General features: G+C 34.9%; 1 protein-coding gene and 1 pseudogene across 1 annotated transcript; both read left to right on the forward strand.

Annotated features, from left to right (window-relative positions):
- The first annotated feature begins 6,710 nt into the window (after positions 1-6,710).
- On the forward strand, positions 6,711-9,024 carry LOC132628337 (F-box/FBD/LRR-repeat protein At1g13570-like). Its single transcript, XM_060344123.1, has 7 exons — positions 6,711-6,795; positions 7,223-7,278; positions 7,617-7,707; positions 7,863-8,004; positions 8,049-8,403; positions 8,500-8,655; positions 8,746-9,024. The coding sequence occupies exons 1-7, from the start codon at positions 6,711-6,713 to the stop codon at positions 9,022-9,024; spliced, it is 1,164 nt and encodes a 387-aa protein (XP_060200106.1).
- A 2,127-nt stretch (positions 9,025-11,151) lies between these two features.
- LOC132629314 (ureide permease 1-like) lies at positions 11,152-15,507 on the forward strand (annotated as a pseudogene).
- The last annotated feature ends 4,552 nt before the right edge of the window (positions 15,508-20,059 follow it).

Raw genomic sequence — 20,059 nt, forward strand, 5'->3', positions numbered from 1 at the left:
AATAGAAAGATTACCTCGAATGGTGTTGGCCAATTCGTTCTCCAAAATCTGTAGCTGAGCTTTATCCTTCTTGTTGAACAAACGATCAAGGGTCCTCCATATTTCATGAGCTGATTTACACCTTATAATACGATCAAATAAACTGGGAGAGATGGACCTCTTCAGGATGAACTCCGCCTTGGCATTAATCTGTTTCCACTTCTTACGTACGTCATTATTTTTCGGTGCATCGGCAAGAGGATTTGTGTTACTCCCATTGACAACTTCCCACAAATCCTCGCCAACAAGGTTGGACTCCAAACAGGTCTTCCATACCTTGTAGTTGGACTGGTTCAATAATTCCATCCCCAGTCCATTAGCACGACCACACACATCCATTTAGAAAAAAACAATTGAATCGACCACTAACCCGATCTTGAAAATATATCCAGAAGCCAACGTATATGGCTATGGCTCTGATACCATATAGATAAATATAGCAGAAGAAAAAGGTAAATCAGAGAGACCTTTTGCTAGCCTAAAATCCTTAACTAAGATCGGAAGATTCAGCTAAAGAAGAGGAAGCTATGAAAAGGAGAACTTGGTTGAAGAAGACTTTGGCTATGAATTGGATTTGTATTGGATTGGCTTGGCTTGATTACAAATGTTCAAGGTCACTCCTATTTATACTTGTCTAGGGATGGTTCTAGATATTATTCTAGATACATCTACAAGAAAAATCTAGTAAACTTTATCTTCTACCACTACTCTAGAATATCTAGATTTTTCTTTAAAATAATTATCCAAGATCCTACACTAGACTATTCTAGATCCCTTACTAAATACCTAGGATTTTTTGTACCTCCAAAAAATCAACTTTTTTCTTCAGGACTATCTTCTTGCTATCTAAGTCATTAATACATCAATTCAATCATATCAACTCCTTTTGGTTGGAGAATGCTCATTTTTCTTACCATTTTGTGTAGCCCACAAAGGTTTTTGTCGCAATTATTGGAACTATGTGTTAATTGTGTGGCTTGATTTTCTTACCTATTTGAATTTTTACCTTTCACTAAAGGATAACACATTTATCATGATTTATTTTACCTTCTCCTGGAAGAGAGAAGTATTCCTCCACATAATTACCATCGAATGAGTACTAATTTTAGACTTTGAGGTAAATTAATCCGGTCCCAGGCTTTGCAATTGTGTTGCATTTCATCTTTTCCTATTAACTTCTATCACGTTCAAGATGATTACTGAAATCTTAAGCTTTGAGTTGTGCAATAATGTGTTTTGTATTGATCAGATCTTTTTCTTGATAATATAAATCTACCATATTTGACATTTCCTTTTACTTGCGAGGAAGGAAAGCAAGCTCCTATAAATTGAGATTCTTTCCTTCTCACACGGTAGAAACCACAATGTAGCCTTTTAAAGTTAGAGAAAGTGAATCTGTGAATTTTGTGTTCTCTGCATATTTTGTACTCTCTTCCGTTTTCTCCTTAATTTAGTGGCTTGCTCATCTCAGCCTGTTGTCATAGTTCTAATTGATTGAACCATGTAGATCTTTGTGTATACTGAAAGATTTGAAGAAAACTGATATGGAAAATTTTCTCTGTGTATTTCTCATTGCACTGTTCATGTATTTATACAATTGGATTTGTACAAAGAATAAAAGAAAAATGAAATAGCTATTAATCTAGACTGTACACTTGTTCTATTGTGATTGTGCATCTCCTAACGAATTCAAAACCTCATCATTTCAAATATTCTCTCATGTGCACCACACGTGAGAAGTGTAACAAATCTTCCAGCTGTGCACAAAATCATCCAACAGCCTACAATAATTTAATCCAACGGTTGATAGAAAATCAAGACATATTCGGTGTGATGTTTTGTGATGAACCCACGTGGCATAATGTTTTCTTATCCTTCTCTTGTTTCATCTTCTTCTTCTTCTTCTTCTGTTTGTTACTAACAGCAACAACATCAATGGTGTTTTTCATTCTAACATCCCCCCTCAAGATGGAGGGGAGTGTCATGACCCCCATCTTGTTGAGAATTTCTTTGTGAGAAGCCCCAGATAAGGGTTTCGTAAATAGAGCTGCAAGTTGGTGAGAAGACAGAAGAAATGACAATGTAATCAACCCGGCTAGAAATTATTGCCGCACAAAATGACAATCTAATTCAACATGTTTTGTGCGCTCATGGAAGACCGGGTTGCGTGCTATATGTATAGCCGCTTGACTATCGGAATGCAGAGAAATAGGGAGAGAAATTGGTGCAGATAGATCCTCAAGGAGATGAATCAACCATGTAAGCTCGGAAGTGACCCATCGCATGGATCTGTACTCTGCTTCAACAGAGGAAAGGGAGATCGAAATTTGCTTCTTTGATTTCCAAGAGATCGGAGCTCCACCGAGAGTAATGAAAAATTCGCTTATAGATCAGCGAGAATCCTTACACGCAGCCCAATCTGCGTCGCAGAATGCCAACGAGGTGAAGGATGGATCAAAATTCAATAATATTCCTTGGGCTGGATCGACACTGAGGTACCGCAGAACCCTTAAAGCAGCGAAAAAGTGTGTCACATAAGGATTCTGCATATATTGGCTTAATGCAAGCACAACAAAGTTGAGATTTGGTCTGGTGTGTGTCAAATAGTTCAGGTTTCCGAACAAATGTCGGTAAAGAGTCGGGTTTTCCATTAAAGGACCATCATTTGCACAAAGATTGGAATATGGATCCAAAGGCGAAGTAACCAGAGGTAGATGGGAAATGTCAAACTCCTTCAATAAATCCAAGGTAAAATTCCTTTGACTTACTATGAATCCTTGTCTTTCTCGCAAAATTTCCATGCAAAGAAAGTAGTGAATATTGCCCAAGTTCTTGACTTTGAACTCAGAATTGAGAAACACTTAATGTCTTCGATCTCTGATAAATTGTTCCCAGTGATGAGTATGTCATCGACATACATTGCTAATATAGAAATGAGGTCCCCTGATTGTTTGAAAAATAAAGAGTAATCATTTAAAGATGATGAATAACCTTTGAAACTTAGAGCACCGGCTAATTTAGCATACCATTGGCGGGAAGCCTGTTTCAAATCATATAGGTACTTCCTTAGAAGACAAACATGTGTAGGACTAGGAGGCTCTAGACCTGGGGGAAACTTCATATATACCTCCTCTTGAAGGTCACCATGCAAAAATGCATTGTTGACATCAAGTTGCGAGACACACCACCCTTTCTTTGCAGCAATTGTAAGTAGACATCTAATGGTGGTCATTTTGACCACTGGTGAAAAGGTTTCCCCATAGTCAATGCCTTCCCTTTGTATATCCCCCCTTACCACAATCCTTGGTTTAAGTCTTTCAACACTGCCATCTGAAAGATGCTTCACCTTGTAAACCCATTTACAAGGAAGTGCTTTCCTTCCATGTGGAAACTCCACCACCTCCCAAGTCTGATTGTCTTGTAGGGCTTGAATTTCCATTTCTATAGCTGTAACCCAACCTGGATGTTGAATGGCTTGAGAAAAACTGCTAGGTTCACTAAGACTGGAAATAGAATGCAAAACATGTTGGTTGTCAGTAGTTAGGGCATTGAAAGAGAAAGCACTTGGTTTGTCTGTTTCCCCTATGCAGGCATTTTCTAAATCTGCAAACCTAATGCTGTTGCAGATATAATCCTTGAGATAGCTTGGTTGGTTTGAAATTCTAGTTGTTTATCTGGTAGGCAAAATGAAAACAACTCTAGATGGTGCAGATTGATTTGGATTATCTGGTGGTGGAGTAATGGGAAAATTTGTAGTGTTGGAAGAAGGAAAATTTGTAGTGCTGGTAGGAAGTGAATTAGAAGTGTCAAAGGGATTGGGTGTATTTATAGACTGAGAAAAAGAGTGATCTGGAGAATGGCTAGGTGATGAAGGTTGAATATGTGAGATGTCTGATGTTGAAGGTATGTCATCAAGGAATGAAAAGGCATTATCTGATGATGAAGTGAAATTGGGAAACATGGGCACATGCGTAGGTTCTGTCTCTGCAAAGGGATAGTGATCCTCATGAAAGACCACATCCCTTGAAATAATAACCTTCTTTGTGTCCAATTCTAGCAATTTGTATCCCTTTTGTTGTATAGGATATCCCAGAAGGACAAATGTCTTAGCGCTTGCATCAAATTTAGATCTGCCCTGTGCCAAAGTGGATGCATAGCATAAGCATCCAAAATTCCTTAAATGGTCATAATTAACTAGGTTGATGATGAAACAACATCTCATATGGTGTTTTCCCTTGGAGAACACGAGATGGCAACCTATTTATGATATGTGTAGTAGTTAAAATGGCTTCTCCCCAATAAGAAATAGACAGATGTGACTGAAACATTAAACCTCTAGCAATTTCTAAGAGGTGTCTGTGCTTCCTCTCAACAATCCCATTTTGTTAAGGGGTAGCAACACAAGATATCTGATGTAGAATACCTTCTGATGCTAAATAGTCAGCTTCTTGTGTTCCTTTACCTAGCTCCGAAGCATTATCAGATCTGATCATTTTCACTTTAACCTTAAACTGTCTCTCAACCATAGAAAAGAAACTCTTAAGTATTGGAAAAGCATTGCTCTTAGTGGTTAAAAGAAAGGTCCATGTTCCTCTACTATAGTCATCTACTATAGTGAGAAATATTTATGACCATTGTATGTATTTGATTTATAAGGGCCCCAAGTGTCCACATGAATAAGATCAAAAATTCCCTTAGACTTGATAGTACTAACTAGAAAAGGAAGCCTAGTTTGCTTTGCTTTAGGACACACATCACATATAAAATTAGAGTTTGAAACACAATGAAGGAAATGTAAATGTTTCATTGCTGAAAATGGGAGATGTCCCAATTTTACATGCCAAAGTCTTACATTAGGGATAGAGTTGACATTTACTGAACTAGGAACTGAAACAGACTCTTGAATGGAATTGCTTCCTTTTGGAATTGAAACAACATCAGAAGTAAATAAACATCTAGACTTAGGACTAGAAGGCTCCAATAAATAAAGTCCTTCTCTTACTTCACGAAAATCTTGTGGACTCATCTTTGAAAGGCCCTGCAATATGCAACTACTAGATGTAAATAAGATGTCACATGTGAACTGTACACATAACCTATGCACAGACAAAAGATTATATTTAAAATCTGGGACATAAAGGACATTAGTTAAGACAAGACCTGGCAGAATGGATATGCTTCCTATATGGGTAAAACTAACCTTGAAAGAATTAGGTAAACTAATGTTTAAAGGTACAGGAAGAGGGATTAGAAACATGAAAGAATTAGGATTGTAGCACATGTGTTCTGAAGCACCTGAATCTATAATCTAGGTGCTTGATGTTAGACTAGCAAAAACATGATCCTGAATATTTTAAAACAGTACAAGCAATTGCATTTGCATTAATTCCCTTCTGTGCCTGCTTTGCATGTTTATACATGTGCATCATCTCTGCCACCTCCTCTTTGGTATACTGCTGAGTGATGTCAGTCTCTTTACTCTCAACATATTGTATGCCCTTATCTCCCTCTCCTTCTGTTGATATTATCCCATTTGCCCTAGGCTGATCTTGCCCTTTTGTGAACTCAAAATCTTGAGGAAATCCTATTAGTCTGTAACAGTCATCCATAACATGTCCTGTCTTTCCACAATAAGTACATGTGGCATTGGGATTATACTTCTTCTTTCCTTTGAACTTTTGTTGTGGTTTTACAAACCTTTGTGCTGAATTGTTAAATTTCTGATTCATATCTCTTCCTCTTTGTGGCTGAAATTTGAACTTCTGAGCATTTCTAGCTTGCCCAGCTGCCATAAAAGCTGCAAACTCAACCATTAACTGATTGTTTGCAAACTTACCTTGACCCATTGCCATGAAAGATGCAGAATCAGCAGAGAACTGTGCATTTGCATATACTTCTCTCTGATTCTCATCTTGTAATAATAAGGAATAAGCAACATTGATGCTAGGCAAGGGATTCATCATAAGAATGTTTCCCCTTGCCTGTGTGTACACATTATTTAACCCCATCAGAAATTGAATTAAGCTCTGATCTTCCAAAGATTTTGTGAGTTTCTCTTTGCCTTCACAAGTGCACACACATGAGCAACACACAATGATACTTAGAGAGTCCAGTTCATCTCAGATTCTCTTTATCTTAGTGAAGTATCCAGCTATGTCGCTATTTCCCTGTACTAAGACAGATAATTCTTTTTGTAGGTGATAAAGTTTGGCTCCATTAGATTTGCCAAACCTTTGCTCCAAGCTGTCCCATAAACCCTTAGCTGTTGTGGAGGACATCACACTATCAACTATTTCTTTTGATAATGCATTCAGAATCCAGCTAATCACCATATCATTGCAGCAATTCCATTGTTCAAAATCTGCTGAAGTTGGATCTGGAGATTTGCAACTTCCATTTATGAAGCCAAGCTTCTTCTTGGCTGAAAGTGATAGTAAGATAGACCTCCTCCAACCCAGATACCCTTTTCCATCAAACACTGTGTTAACAAGAGTCATTCCGGGTGAATCAGAGGATCCCAAGTAATAGGGATGAGTGTGATCAATGGTGATTGTTTTTCCATCACTGGATGCTGCAGTTACAACAGTTTCAGGCATTTTCTATCCCTGAGTAAGCTGCAGCAGATGAACAAGAAGAGAAAAGATTTGGATCAGGCCTAATGCTCTGATACCATGAAAGATTTGAAGAAAACTGATATGGAAAATTTTCTCTGTGTATTTCTCATTGCACTGTTCATGTATTTATACAATTGGATTTGTACAAAGAATAAAAGAAAAATGAAATAGCTATTAATCTAGACTGTACACTTGTTCTATTGTGATTGTGCATCTCCTAACAAACTCAAAACCTCATCATTTCAAATATTCTCTCATGTGCACCACACATGAAAAGTGTAACAAATCTTCCAGCTGTGCACAAAATCATCCAACAGCCCACAATAATTTAATCCAACGGTTGATAGAAAATCAAGACATATTCGGTGTGATGTTTTGTGATGAACCCACGTGGCATAATGTTTTCTTATCCTTCTCTTGTTTCATCTTCTTCTTATTCTGTTTGTTACTAACAACAACAACAACATCAATGGTGTTTTTCATTCCAACATATACTTTGATATATTTCCCTTTATTGTTTAAATAACCATAGTTTAGAGAATGTTCAGTCAGATTTTGCAATATTACAGGTTTTGATCCTAGCACCATGAAGCTTAAGATGTGTAACCTCTTCATGCCAGACTTGGTACTTGGTATAACAAGTTTTATAGGAATTTGATGTGTAGATTGATAAACGTTCCTGAATCCATACCTAAGGTCAACTGGGAATTGATTTAACAGCTAACGACATCTGCATGATAAGCTTTGCTTTGACATTAATTGATCCATTCCACCTGATTTTTAAGATGGATGTTAGTGCTAATTTATCTATGCAAGCCCTTTAAACTATGATCTTACTTTCTTTACTAGAACTTAAAGTTGGATATGTGCAGCATGTGTAGAGCATATTCTATGCAACCTTCACTTATAATTTTCTCTCTTCTTTTTTTTTCAAATTGTCAGGATTGACAATTACAATGACAGGTAGCTCTGAAAGATCTTCCTATTAATGTCATATACCAGATTCAGGAGCACATGGATATTGAGGATTTTGCAAGAATGAGTGTCTTGTCTAGTCAGTGGAGACATGTTTGGGCTTCAAACCCGAAGCTCAAATTTTCTACGGACTTTTGCAGAAAGAGAAACTTGTTAGGCTCAATAGACATATCATTAATAAAATTGTGTCGCATCATGATGGACCCATTAAGACATTTCTCCTTGATATTCCAGTAATGGATTCGTCTGAGCAATCAGTTTTTGATGAATGGATTCTATATTTGTCAAGAAATGGTCTCATGGATTTCACCCTTTTGAATCTAGAAAATGTCAATGCTCCATATAAGTTGCATTCCGCTGTTTCAGTATGGAACTAGTATATTTGAAACTGTCAAACTGCATTTTCAGGCCACCTTGCAGTTTTGGAGGTTTCATCAGGCTCAGAAGTCGTCAACTAAATCGAGTCATCTTTGAATTAGACGTTGCATCTTCTTTCATCCGGTTTCCAAATCTTGAGTTGCTGGTGTTTCTAGAGTGTAGTGGTATTCATCATTTGAATATACATGCCCCAGAACTTTCAATCTTAAAATTTGAACACACTGTCGTTGACACAATTAAACTGGATACTTTCATGGACTGTCGTAAGCTGAAAGTTTTTGTAGTTTTTTTACACGAAGAAGTTTCACAAAATAGACAACATGAAGTGATGAAATGGATAAAACTTTTGAGCAGGCTTGAAGTTAGAAGACTTATTTCGGAAACACACTTCATCAAGGTAAGATGGAAATTGGTATCTTTACATAGCTCATAATGATGCCGCACATATTTATTACTATTAAAGTTCTTCTTTTTTGGTTTTATTGCTGTCTAGTTTCTGGCTTCTGCTAATGTAGCAGGGAGGCTGTCAATGAGGCTCAATCTTCGCGTTCTCGGTCTTCATGATCTCGATTTTAATGATGAAGATCACATATGTTCCCTTCTATGCATTCTTAGAAGTTCTCCCAATTTGATGACACTTAGATTTCTTGTGAGTTGTTGAGTTCATGAGCTGTTACTCATTTTTCGATTGAGTATAGAGTTGCGAATCTAACTAATTTTTTCTTTATTCTACTTTTAGTTGAAAGCTTCCAGGGAAGTAGATGTAAATCATTTTGAAGGAAAACGTTGCAGTAGGATCGATGAACTGAATAACCTTCGAGCTCTGGAAATATTTAACTTCCATGGTTCAAGAGCGGAATTGATGTTTGTAAAGTTAGTGTTGGCGTCTGCTCCCTCCCTCCAGAAGGTCATAGTTGAAGTAGACAAAGAAGTTAGTGAAAGCCAGACGATTAAAATTTATGAGGAGTTAAAGCAAATCTCTCGACAGGTGTTAAACCACAAAGTAATATTCCAATGATAGAAGTTATAATCACTCACTGTTGTTATGGTTCCTATATTCTTTTGGTAGGGGAATTTGAGCTTTTAGTTACTCAAATATTGATAAATTCTGGTCTCGCTCCTTGTGAATAGTGATACTTGGCCAAGTACATTAACATTCAATTGTGTAAAATGTGCACTTTTTTTTTTAATAAAAAATTCGGCTTACTCATGATGTTCAAATATTAAGAAATTGTGATATAGATATTCGTTAAGTCAGCTCAATTGATAATGCTATTGCCTATTGATCTACTCATCGAAAGTTTTGAATAATTTGTACAAAAAACGAATGTGAAGGTTCAGAGTTCTCAATCGATGCCTAATTTTTTCATCGAAACTAATCACTTTGTGCATAATAATTGAGAATATATTGTTCTTCATGGAAAGTAATCACTTTGTATTACTGCATCAACGGATTACACAGTTCAGATGTAACATTTGCATCATACAATCCAGCTTGGAAAAAACATCTACCATGAGATCTCCTTCAGCAAAGAAACAGAAAAAGTAGCTAATTTATACACATCACTTCTATCTCCCGCGAAGTATCCACTCGTTTCTGGATCATATCAACAACATTTTTAGCATCAGACAAAATCTTCACATTCTTCTATCCATTATTAATAGCATGTCAATCGCCTTTCTAATTTCAATCGCTTCAGCAATCATGATTCCCAACAGGGCTCCATGGGCATGAAGCAATTTCCCAAGGCTATCTGTTTACCCTTAAAAAGGTACAGTTAAATTTATTAGTGGTTTAAAGAATACGTGAGTTGATTTGTTATTAGTAAGCAAATAATAACGACAATACGATACTTAACATGGTCTTAAATCTTTGTTGTTTGTGTGTGTCCATTAGTGATATGCTCTGGGATTTTCTTTCTGAAAGAAAAAAGGGACCTTTACAAAAATAGCATGCTGAATCACTGTTTTCTTTTCCTGGCCGATATACATAAATTATATACTGATGATACGTATATTAAATATTAAGTGAACTGCTATTTAGATTAATTCTTCAAGAAAAAAATTGATACGCATGTTGATTCCCCTTCTCTATTTTTTTTTTTTTTTGGTTTTCTTTGCTTTTCCCTTGTGTTTGGAAGAAAGTTGAAGCAAATGTCTGAACACATGTTTCGCCAAAAATTCTGATGCTTTTTTTTTTCTTTTTCATTTTCTTTTTCCATTTTTGCTACTGATTCTTGATACCTGCCTTCTGACATGGTGAGTACTGTCCATGTTTAAGAACAAAATAAATGGTTGTAAAAATGAAATCATTTTTTTGTCTGTATGTTTAATGGTGATCATTCTCTGAAATTGTTCTTCACTTTACGTATTGAGTTGGTTTAAATTTCTGTAACACATATTTCTCTAAAAATTCTGCTGCTTTTTCCTGCATTTTTGCTACTGATTCTTGATATCCTGTTTGCCTTCAGACATGGCGAAAATGAATCTTGTTTTTCTTTGTGTGTGTGTGTGTGTGTTAATTGGTGATCATTCTCTGAGATTGTCTTTTTTTTTTTTTTTGGCTATTTTTTGTTGGGTCTCAAATAGTTAGCATTTCTATCCTTTTTGTTTTTTTGCTTGCTTTTCCCCTTGTGTTTGGAAGAAAGCTGAAGAAAATTTCTCAACACGTACTTCCCTAAGAAATTTGTTTCTTTTCTCTTTCATTTCTACTGATTCTTGATACCCCTTTTGCCTTCTGACATGGTGAGTTTCCATATTTGAGAACCATAGAAATGGTTGATGAAAATGAATCTTTGTTTCGTGTGTGTTTATTGGTGATCATCCTCTGAGGAGTGAGATTGTTGTTCACTTTCTTTCTGAAAGAAAAATAAAGGGATCTTTACACAAATAGCAGGACTTTCCCAAGCCGGTATACATAAATTATACACTGATTATACATGGTTATACACATATTATACAGGGATTATATAGATATTCTATCCACTTACTACTTTTATTTTAAGCGGTTGGGTGGATGGCTATTTAGGTTAATTCTTCTAAAAAATATTGATCTTCATGCTGATCTCGCATTTTACAGGACTAAATTGAGTTTGCCCATGATCAAAATTGAATCTGTAATCTTATCTTCTTAATCTGTGCAGGATTTTTGGAGCATTCCCCATTTCATTCCACTTTCACCTGAAATTGGAAAGGTGTTATCCAGTACTGGTTTGAAGATGTATGTGGTGGAGAGCAAAGGAGGGGCTATAGTTTGCATGTTATTGTCTTTGTTCTTCTTAGGGACTTGGCCAGCCTTACTAACTTTACTTGAAAGGAGAGGGAGATTTCCACAACACACTTACCTTGATTATACTTTCACTAATCTTTTGGCTGCTGTCATAATTGCTTGTACCTTTGGTCAAATTGGGACAAGCTCAGTGGAAAACCCAAATTTCCTCTCCCAACTCTCTAAGGTTGGAGTCTTCTACAAACAAGAGAAGTGGAACAAAAAAATTGATCATCACTAGTATTTATAGCCTGTTTGGTCAACCTGCCTAAAACTGCTTATTTTGAGAAGCATTTTTGTCAAACCAAGCTTTTCAGAAAAGTACTTCCGGAGAAAAGCTGTTTGTATTTGGCCAAATTGTTTGAGAAATGCCTTTTTAAGTATTTGATAAGCAGATTGTGTTTGAATACTAAGTAGTATATTTGGTCGAACGTGATTTTATATGTGATCCTTTTGCTGGAAGTCTTGCATTGGAAAATTAGCACTCTCTGATTTTGGCATTTAGAACTTAGGGAGGCCTTTCCTATGTTGCATAACTTCTATACAATTAAGTACAAAATAGATGCTGCAATCCATTCACCAGAATCGCATTATGTTCAATCCACAATTTGCCAGCAGATCTATAAGCTACTTGATAGGTGGATTTAAGATTGGAAAGAATCACTGTCCCTTGTTATTCATGTGATGTTTCATCGGGTTGACTATTGTTACCAGCTTAAGGTGGAATTTTGTTTATTAATTTGCTCATAGGTTTCTCTGGTGATCTTGTCCCCACTTAACCTGGAGTTTAATTGACATCTGTTTCAGTTTAATTGTCGCTGCCAAAGAGATCCTTGCTACTGAAGCAATGAAGACTTCGTGCTACTAGAACCAATTTTTTTTTTTTTTTTTTTTTTTTTTCTGTTAAGAGTACTTCAAGACTTTAGCAGTTATCATTAATAGCTACATTTTTAAGGTTTTAATGCTTACTTTTATCAAGATCACCTCTTAGGCCGGATATTCTTTTGTTCAAATTGTCTACTATAATAGAAACTTTCCAGGAAATCCCATATTGATTGCATGTATTGCTGTAAACAGTTGAAATTGCACATTAACAAGCATTTTGGAACTTCCATACATTTTTCGGGATTCTAAGTTCTCGTTCGTGGACAAATGGTGCAGGATAATTGGACGAGTGTCTTGTTTGCAATGGCTGGAGGGGTGGTCCTTAGCATTGGAAACCTTACAACTCAATATGCTTGGGCCTTTGTTGGTTTATCAGTTACCGAGGTTGTCTCCTCAAGCATTACTGTGGTTATAGGTATCATTTTTACTTCATTGGTTTATAAGTTTTTCGAAACGACCTTGTGACTATGTCCTCTATGAAAAGGAAATTGGTAGTATCATAATTTCATTTCGTTATGACAGGAACGACCATGAATTACTACCTTGATGACAAAATTAACAAAGCGGAGATTCTTTTTCCTGGGGTTGGATGCTTCTTGATTGCCGTTTGTTTAGGCTCTGCTGTTCATGCATCCAATGTAGCTGATAACAAAGCAAAGCTTGATAGTTATTCAAATGACTCTAAACATAGCATTAGGTATGCATCAATATGAGGATATACGCAATACTTAATTCTTCCAAGGGCATCATTTTCGCGTCTTTGAAATTAGGGAATGACATTTATGGGTTGATACTTTTTATTAAAAAATAAAAACAGCATACGAAGGACGACGGTGTTATTTTTTCCTTTGAGGCTCATGCCATGACAGTGTTGATAATGCATATATGACTAGAAGAAGAGTAGTGTCTGTTTATGACTTAACCAGCATATAGATTGGCCATATTGTGCACATTAATAGAAAAAGATGTTGAAACTTATCAAAATCCTGCATATTTATATTAGCCAACAATCTCATCAACATCTTTGTTCTACTTCTCTTACGCCCATCCAGAGGCGGAGCTGGAGTGTCAGCCGAACCCAGTAGCTTTGCTTCAAACCCTGAATTTGTCTTAAAAATCCATTTACTATGTACAAACTATTAACTTAGAACTCGGTAACTTAAAAAGTTAGAACATCCCAGAACCGAAAAGCTTCAAATCCTGACTCCGCAGCTGTGCTTGTCTTCCTGTTTATATATCTACTTACTTTCTCCTTGTATTCAGAAGCTAAGAATGCAGGATATGAAGAAACTCGACGATGATTACATATTTCACATTGCTATACAAATATATCACCATCAATCTCTGGAAATTGATGCTGATTTTAATTGAACCTTTTGCAGGGCTAATAGTATTACTGACTCCAAATAAGCATGTACAAAGAGAGGTATTATAAGCTCGAGTCTAAAAATTGACGTTTCATGTCTTTACCATTTTACTAGATCCATAGCCTCATATGTTTTTCCCTAAAAACTTATTTTGGGAATGCTAAACATCCACAGTTGGTGTAAATGATGCGGAAAAGGGAGTTGCTTCCACAAAAAAGGCAAAATTTGGGACTGCGCTTTTCCTTATAGATCTCGAGAAGAGAAGAGCGATCAAGGTCTGCAATTCTTCTTGAATTACTTCTCGTATCGGTTATTATTGTCGCTTCAATGTTAACTTCTACCTTGAAAAAGTTCTCATGGACTCCATATTAGATCCAAGCAGAATACATCGATAGCCTCTTAAACTTGTCAATAAATTTTATTTAGACACTCTAACTGCGACATGTTCCAATTGAGCACCTCACCACATGATACAGTGTTCCTATTAGGTACTTCCAGTTCAAATTTGAGAAAAGTTTCCGCCTTGATCTGATGTTTTGGTCGTTTTGTTAATCCAATGTAGTGGAAGATGTTTAACGGAAAGCGCTTTCCTTGTTTAAACTACTGAAAAAACAGGAATTAGCAACAGACAAAATCCGTTAGCTACGAGCAATTTAGCAATGTTTTAGTCGTAGATAATTCCCGTTTTCTTGTATTTGTTCACATTCTTGTGTTTGCTTGCAGATATTCAGGAAGAGCACATTCATTGGTTTGGCGTTGACATTCTTTGCTGGAAGTTGTTTTTCTCTCTTCTCACCAGCATTCAACCTTGCCACGAATGATCAGTGGCGTACTCTAAAAGATGGAGTTTCGCACTTGAGCGTGTACACAACATTAATTCTTCTACTTCTCAGTTTCTTGCTTCGTCGTTGCCATGATTTTGAACCTCATCTTCTTATACCACCCTGTTCTAAATGCGCCCAAGTCGTCTCTGAAGGCTTATTTAAATGACTGGAACGGTAGAGGCTGGGCCCTTTTGGCAGGACTTTTGTGTGGTTTTGGAAATGGTCTCCAATTCATGGGAGGTCAAGCTGCTGGATATGCAGCTGCAGATGCTGTTCAGGTTAGTAATCAACCATGTCTGAAACAGTACAGGTTGGCTATAATGAATCCTTGTCTATTCCCAAAACAAATTGAAAAAGAATATCAGAAAACAAGAATGCTTAGATACTACAGCACGAATGGACATGCAACGAGAGACCTCCTACGTGTTATTCTTGTCTATTTTTTGAGGTTCGGGAAGAATACCATGAGTTCTTGTGATGTGAATTTATTACCTAGCTGCAAGCAGGGGCAGATCAAAGAGGCCTGTTTAGGGGTTCACAGGAAAATAGTGGCTTCTGTCCATATCCTCTCTCTCTCTCTCTCTCTCTCTCTCTCTCTCTCTCTCTCTATATATATATATATATATATATATATATATATATATATATATATATATATATATATATATATTATAATAAGAAATTTATTAAATATTTTATAAATATTTGACTGTCAACCCAGTTACTATTGTTTTATTAACTTTAGATCTGTGTAAGAACCAATAAACTTCAAATTCTGAATCAGCCTCTGGCCTCAAGCATGCTGAGTTATTTGAGATTTGGTTTTATTTTCAGGCGTTACCTCTCGTGAGCACATTTTGGGGGGATAGTTTTATTTGGAGAGTACTGAAGATCATCCAGAAAAACATATACGTTCCTCGTTGGCATGCTGTTTATGTTTGTAGTAGCTGTTGGAATTCTTATGGCATCGTCAGGGCATCGCAAATAGTGAATTGAAGAAACATAATGCTGCTTATATGTCAGAACTAGATTCAGTGTACGCGCTTTGCGCATGACCAAAGTGCGTACCTCATTTGTCAACAAACACTACAGAAAAAATCTAGACTTGGTTATGAACTTTATCATTAATCCAACCTAAATTACTCATAGCTAACAATGCTACTAATCATCGGTAAATAGAATTAACGATGATTTTTACTGTTTAACTTTTCATCGCTAATTCATGTTTGTTTAGTAGCGAATTAAATTGATATATAAATGAATATTGAAGTTTTCATTTATTAGAATAAGTGTACCAAAAAAAGTGACAATTCATTTAGAATAGATTTTATTTTCTATAGTTTCATCCTTGTTTCAAATTTTGCATTTTAGCAATTTGGCATTTAACATTATACTATAATCAATTTTTCTTTATTTCTAATTTCTTTAACCATTAATATTTTTCTTATCTAACAAATTTTACATATTTTAATTTAATGAGATTAATGTATCTTATACAGTCAAACCTCTCTATAACAGCATCGTTGGGTCCGAAATTTTTTGGTTGTTATAGAGAATTGTTGTTATACACCTATAACGACACTTGCCATTTAAATAATAGTTGGTTGTTATAGGCAAATAAGATGCATAAAATATTTTTTAAATGTTATAAAAAAATAAAAAATTATTTGAATTTTAAATCTCAAAGATATGGATTCTTCACTAACTAAATATTAAGGAAAGTTAATACAATTTGAATATAACGCTTGAATTTACGAATATTTGCATCTAAACTTTCAGCAAACAGGTATACAATTGTTTTCCCTTGAAGTGAATTTAAGAGTTGAACTGTTGAATCTTCTAACCAGTCCAAGTAACAATAGGTTGAGATTTTTCGTCAGCACTTTCATTGTCGTCTTCGGCATCCATATTCTCTTGTTCTTCCACTCCAATGACACGAGTAATAATCTTTTCATAAGTGAAAGTTTCAATGGTAGGAAAATGTTGCATCAAACTCCACATATGTATTCATATGTAATATTCTGTCTTAAATATAGTATATTAATGTATCAAATTAAATATTTGGTCAATATATTCTATACAGATGGTTAATAATTACATTACAAAAAAGCGCAAAGATGTTATATGGGGGGTGATTTTACAAAGAGCATACTGTTATAAAGTTGTTTGAGTAAAATATAACATAAAAAATCGGTTCCAAAAAATTTTAGCTGTTATAGAGAGATGTGCTATATGTGGATGCCGTTATAAAGAGGTCTAACTATATTGGGTCAGAAGTTTTCTCGTAAATGATGCTAATTACCATACCATAAGATCAGGCCTTAAGTCACAATATTTTCCTCTTTATATTTTATGTATATACTCCTATCTAAAACTTTATTTATAAACTGTAACGTTACAAGTCCTTTAGAAACATTTTAGTTTCTCTTCTTGAGAATTAATATCTCTTTTTTTCATTGCTCCATTTTTTTAATTAGTTTTTATTAAGATTTAACCGTATATAAAGCATTTTCCTATTTAAATTACATAAGATAATTATATTTCTTTCATATTACTTTATCATACTGAAACTAAGCTTTATAAAACCGTTTTAACTTCTTCCCGGGATAAGACCAACTAATGCTACATATCTCAGTTTCACTGAAGGTTCGACCATATTGTTCAGTAAAGAAGCTAAATAATGAGGAAAGTAAAAAAGAAGTGGCCAATTAGAATTGGTTTGTCAATTTGGTAGTTCTTTTTTTGAAGGGTAAAGATGCTTATATTAATAACGGAAAAGGCTCAAATATGCCATCCAACTATCAGAAATGACTCATTTATGCCACTCGTCAATAGTTTCGCTCATTTATGCCTTCGAACTATAGGAAATGAATCATTTATGCCATTGAAGTATAGGAAATGACTCATTTATGCCACTCATCAATATTTTGACTCATTTATGCCATCGCCCGTTACCAAAATGACTCATACATGCCATTTTTTATTAACGCCGATTTTATAATACCAGATATGACATGTGGCCTCCAATTAGAGTCTACGTCATTTAATTAAACCAGCCCAATTTTAAATACCAAATTAATAAAAAAACCCGACCCCTACACCTTACCCACCCACAACCATAATCTAGTTGGAGGCCACGTGTCATATCTGGTATTATAGAATCGATATTAATAAAAAATGGCATGTATGAGTCATTTTGGTAACGGGCGATGGCATAAATGAGTCAAAATACTGATGAGTGGCATAAATGAGCCATTTCCTATAGTTCGACGGCATAAATGAGTCATTTCCTATAGTTCGATGGCATAAATGAGCCAAACTATTGACGAGTGGCATAAAAGAGCCACTTCCGATAGTTGGATGACATATTTGAGCCTTTTCCGTATTAATAATAATGCTACTTACAGAGGGTTCATGTTGGTACAACCCATACGATAAGATAATGAGTCTAAGTTTTGTGCACCGTCAGTGTATAAATTTTTTACACTATCAGGTTATATTAACCTGCTACAGCAGCAGGTTACCAACTTTTTTCTAATTAATTTTCTATTTCAAATTTTGCATTTTCTCCCTTCTCTCCCTCCTCTTCAAACTTCAAAGTCCAATGATCCTCAAACTCTCATTTAGCAGCAACGATGACTCTTTCCAAAACCATTCAGTGTTCCATTATCTCTGTTAATTAATTTCTAGAAATATCAAATGGTGAATAGTTAAATGATGATCCAATTTTATTAATTATTTAAGTGAACCCCAGTTGGCTCTACATCTCCTATATCAATAGTATTATTTTTCTTTCAATCTTTGCAATTTTTTCTGCATCATCTTACAGTATTAATCTTTCAATCGTTTTAAGTCAAATCATGTCTCCAGGTATTTGTGGATATGTTTGGGGATAATTACACTCGTATTTGTGATTATACTCAGTTATTTGATCTCGGGATATTTGGGCCGGCATTCATATATACTGCAAATCAGATTAATAAGTTGCTTTTTGAATTTTTCTTATTGTTTGTCCGGATAATAACTTGCCATAGTTTCAGAAGGCGAAGAAGAAATAACAACTGAGCAATTATTTGAGGCATTGTAGAATTACTTTTGATTTTGATATGATGTTAAGAAAAATCGATGAGAAATTTCAGACTTAGAAAAGAAAATAAATTTGCTTAAGATTAATTCTGATTAGAGTACGAAGAGGACCTAACTTGCCTTTATTATCTTTTTCTGTAATTATAACTATATCAAAAAGGTATAACATTAATTACTTAACAAAATTATCATGTTTACCTTTAAAATTGTATGATGGTGTAAAAAAAATTGACGGTGCACAGAACTTAAACTCTAAGATAATTTGTAAGATTTTGAAATATCACTTGAGATTTTATAACAAAGTTCTTCTATACAAACACCAAATTAGTAAGGAAAGGATTTATATAAATGAAGTTCCTAAATTTTAGGAATTTTCTTTGCCAAAAATAACATTTTTTTTGGAGTTTTTGTTAAATAATAATCTGAGTAAAATAGTAAATGACAGTTTTGTCTATTGTAGTCTAGCTATTGTTACCAAATTAATATCAAAAAGTAATACTTGTTTGCATAACTTAAAAATATTTATTTAACTTCTTAATAAAAATGAAATATTACAAAAACGTGAATCCAACTTTATTTCTAATTTCTTCCGTACTCTCTTTTAATTAATTATGTTTAACTTAAAACTCAAACTATACAAAATTATATCGAGTATATGTTATTAACACAGAATGAAGACTCTGAAACATATGGAGTTCTAGTGCACAAAAGTTTCTAACTTTATTTCTTTCAATTTTGGTGTCACATTTTGTTTATATAATTATATAATAAATAATACAAACTCCTAAAGCTAAATGGAACTTTAGGCGCAGGAAAGGTTCCTACTTTGAGTTGTTTTTATTTTTGGTGTTACTTTTTCGAATAAGTTGGAAGGATTTATGAATACATAAAAAAAATTAGTTGAATATTTAAATGTTCTATATATTAGAGAATATTCACTGCAAAAAAAAAAAAAATTATTGTTCATGAATTTTACGCCCAAATTACACCTTTAATATCAGGAGTAAGCGGTCATTGTCAAATATAGAACCCAACAAGGTTGGGGTCGAATCCCACAGAGAATACAATGCAGAAATATACTAGTCAAGTGTAACGCCCGACTATTAGTCTATATTTCAAGGGAGAGGGGAATATAATAGTAGGTTGGTTGTTGTTCGTTCATTAAAGACTAAGAATGGTTAAGAGATGTAAACTATTGGTGAATGGGACCAAGGTTGTGGTTCCAATGGAAAGTAATGTGCTTGGGTATCAATTCAACTTATTCATATGCCTAGATGCATTAAGCCAAGGGTTACGCGAGTCTTGCTAAAAGTTTTCCAACCAAATTAGCAAATTTCATCCTAGGCTTTTCCAAGCCCTAGAATGTTTTATAAGAGAACACCCATTTAGCCTCAACTAGCTTTGTTATTCCTAGCTCAAGCTATTAGATGGATTTAATGACCCAAATTATTGCTATTAACTCTTTTCCTAACCTGTACTTTCTTTTCCAAGCAAAGTAATGGTATTAAGGCACAAGTAATGTTGTACACCATCACAAGACATTAATGCTTGAAGAGTTAATAGAAAACACCATTAGCATACAAATGAGGTATGAATATGAAACTCAATCACATAACTAACACA

The sequence above is a fragment of the Lycium barbarum genome, chromosome 2, assembly GCF_019175385.1.
Source record: "Lycium barbarum isolate Lr01 chromosome 2, ASM1917538v2, whole genome shotgun sequence".
NCBI lineage: Eukaryota > Viridiplantae > Streptophyta > Magnoliopsida > Solanales > Solanaceae > Lycium > Lycium barbarum.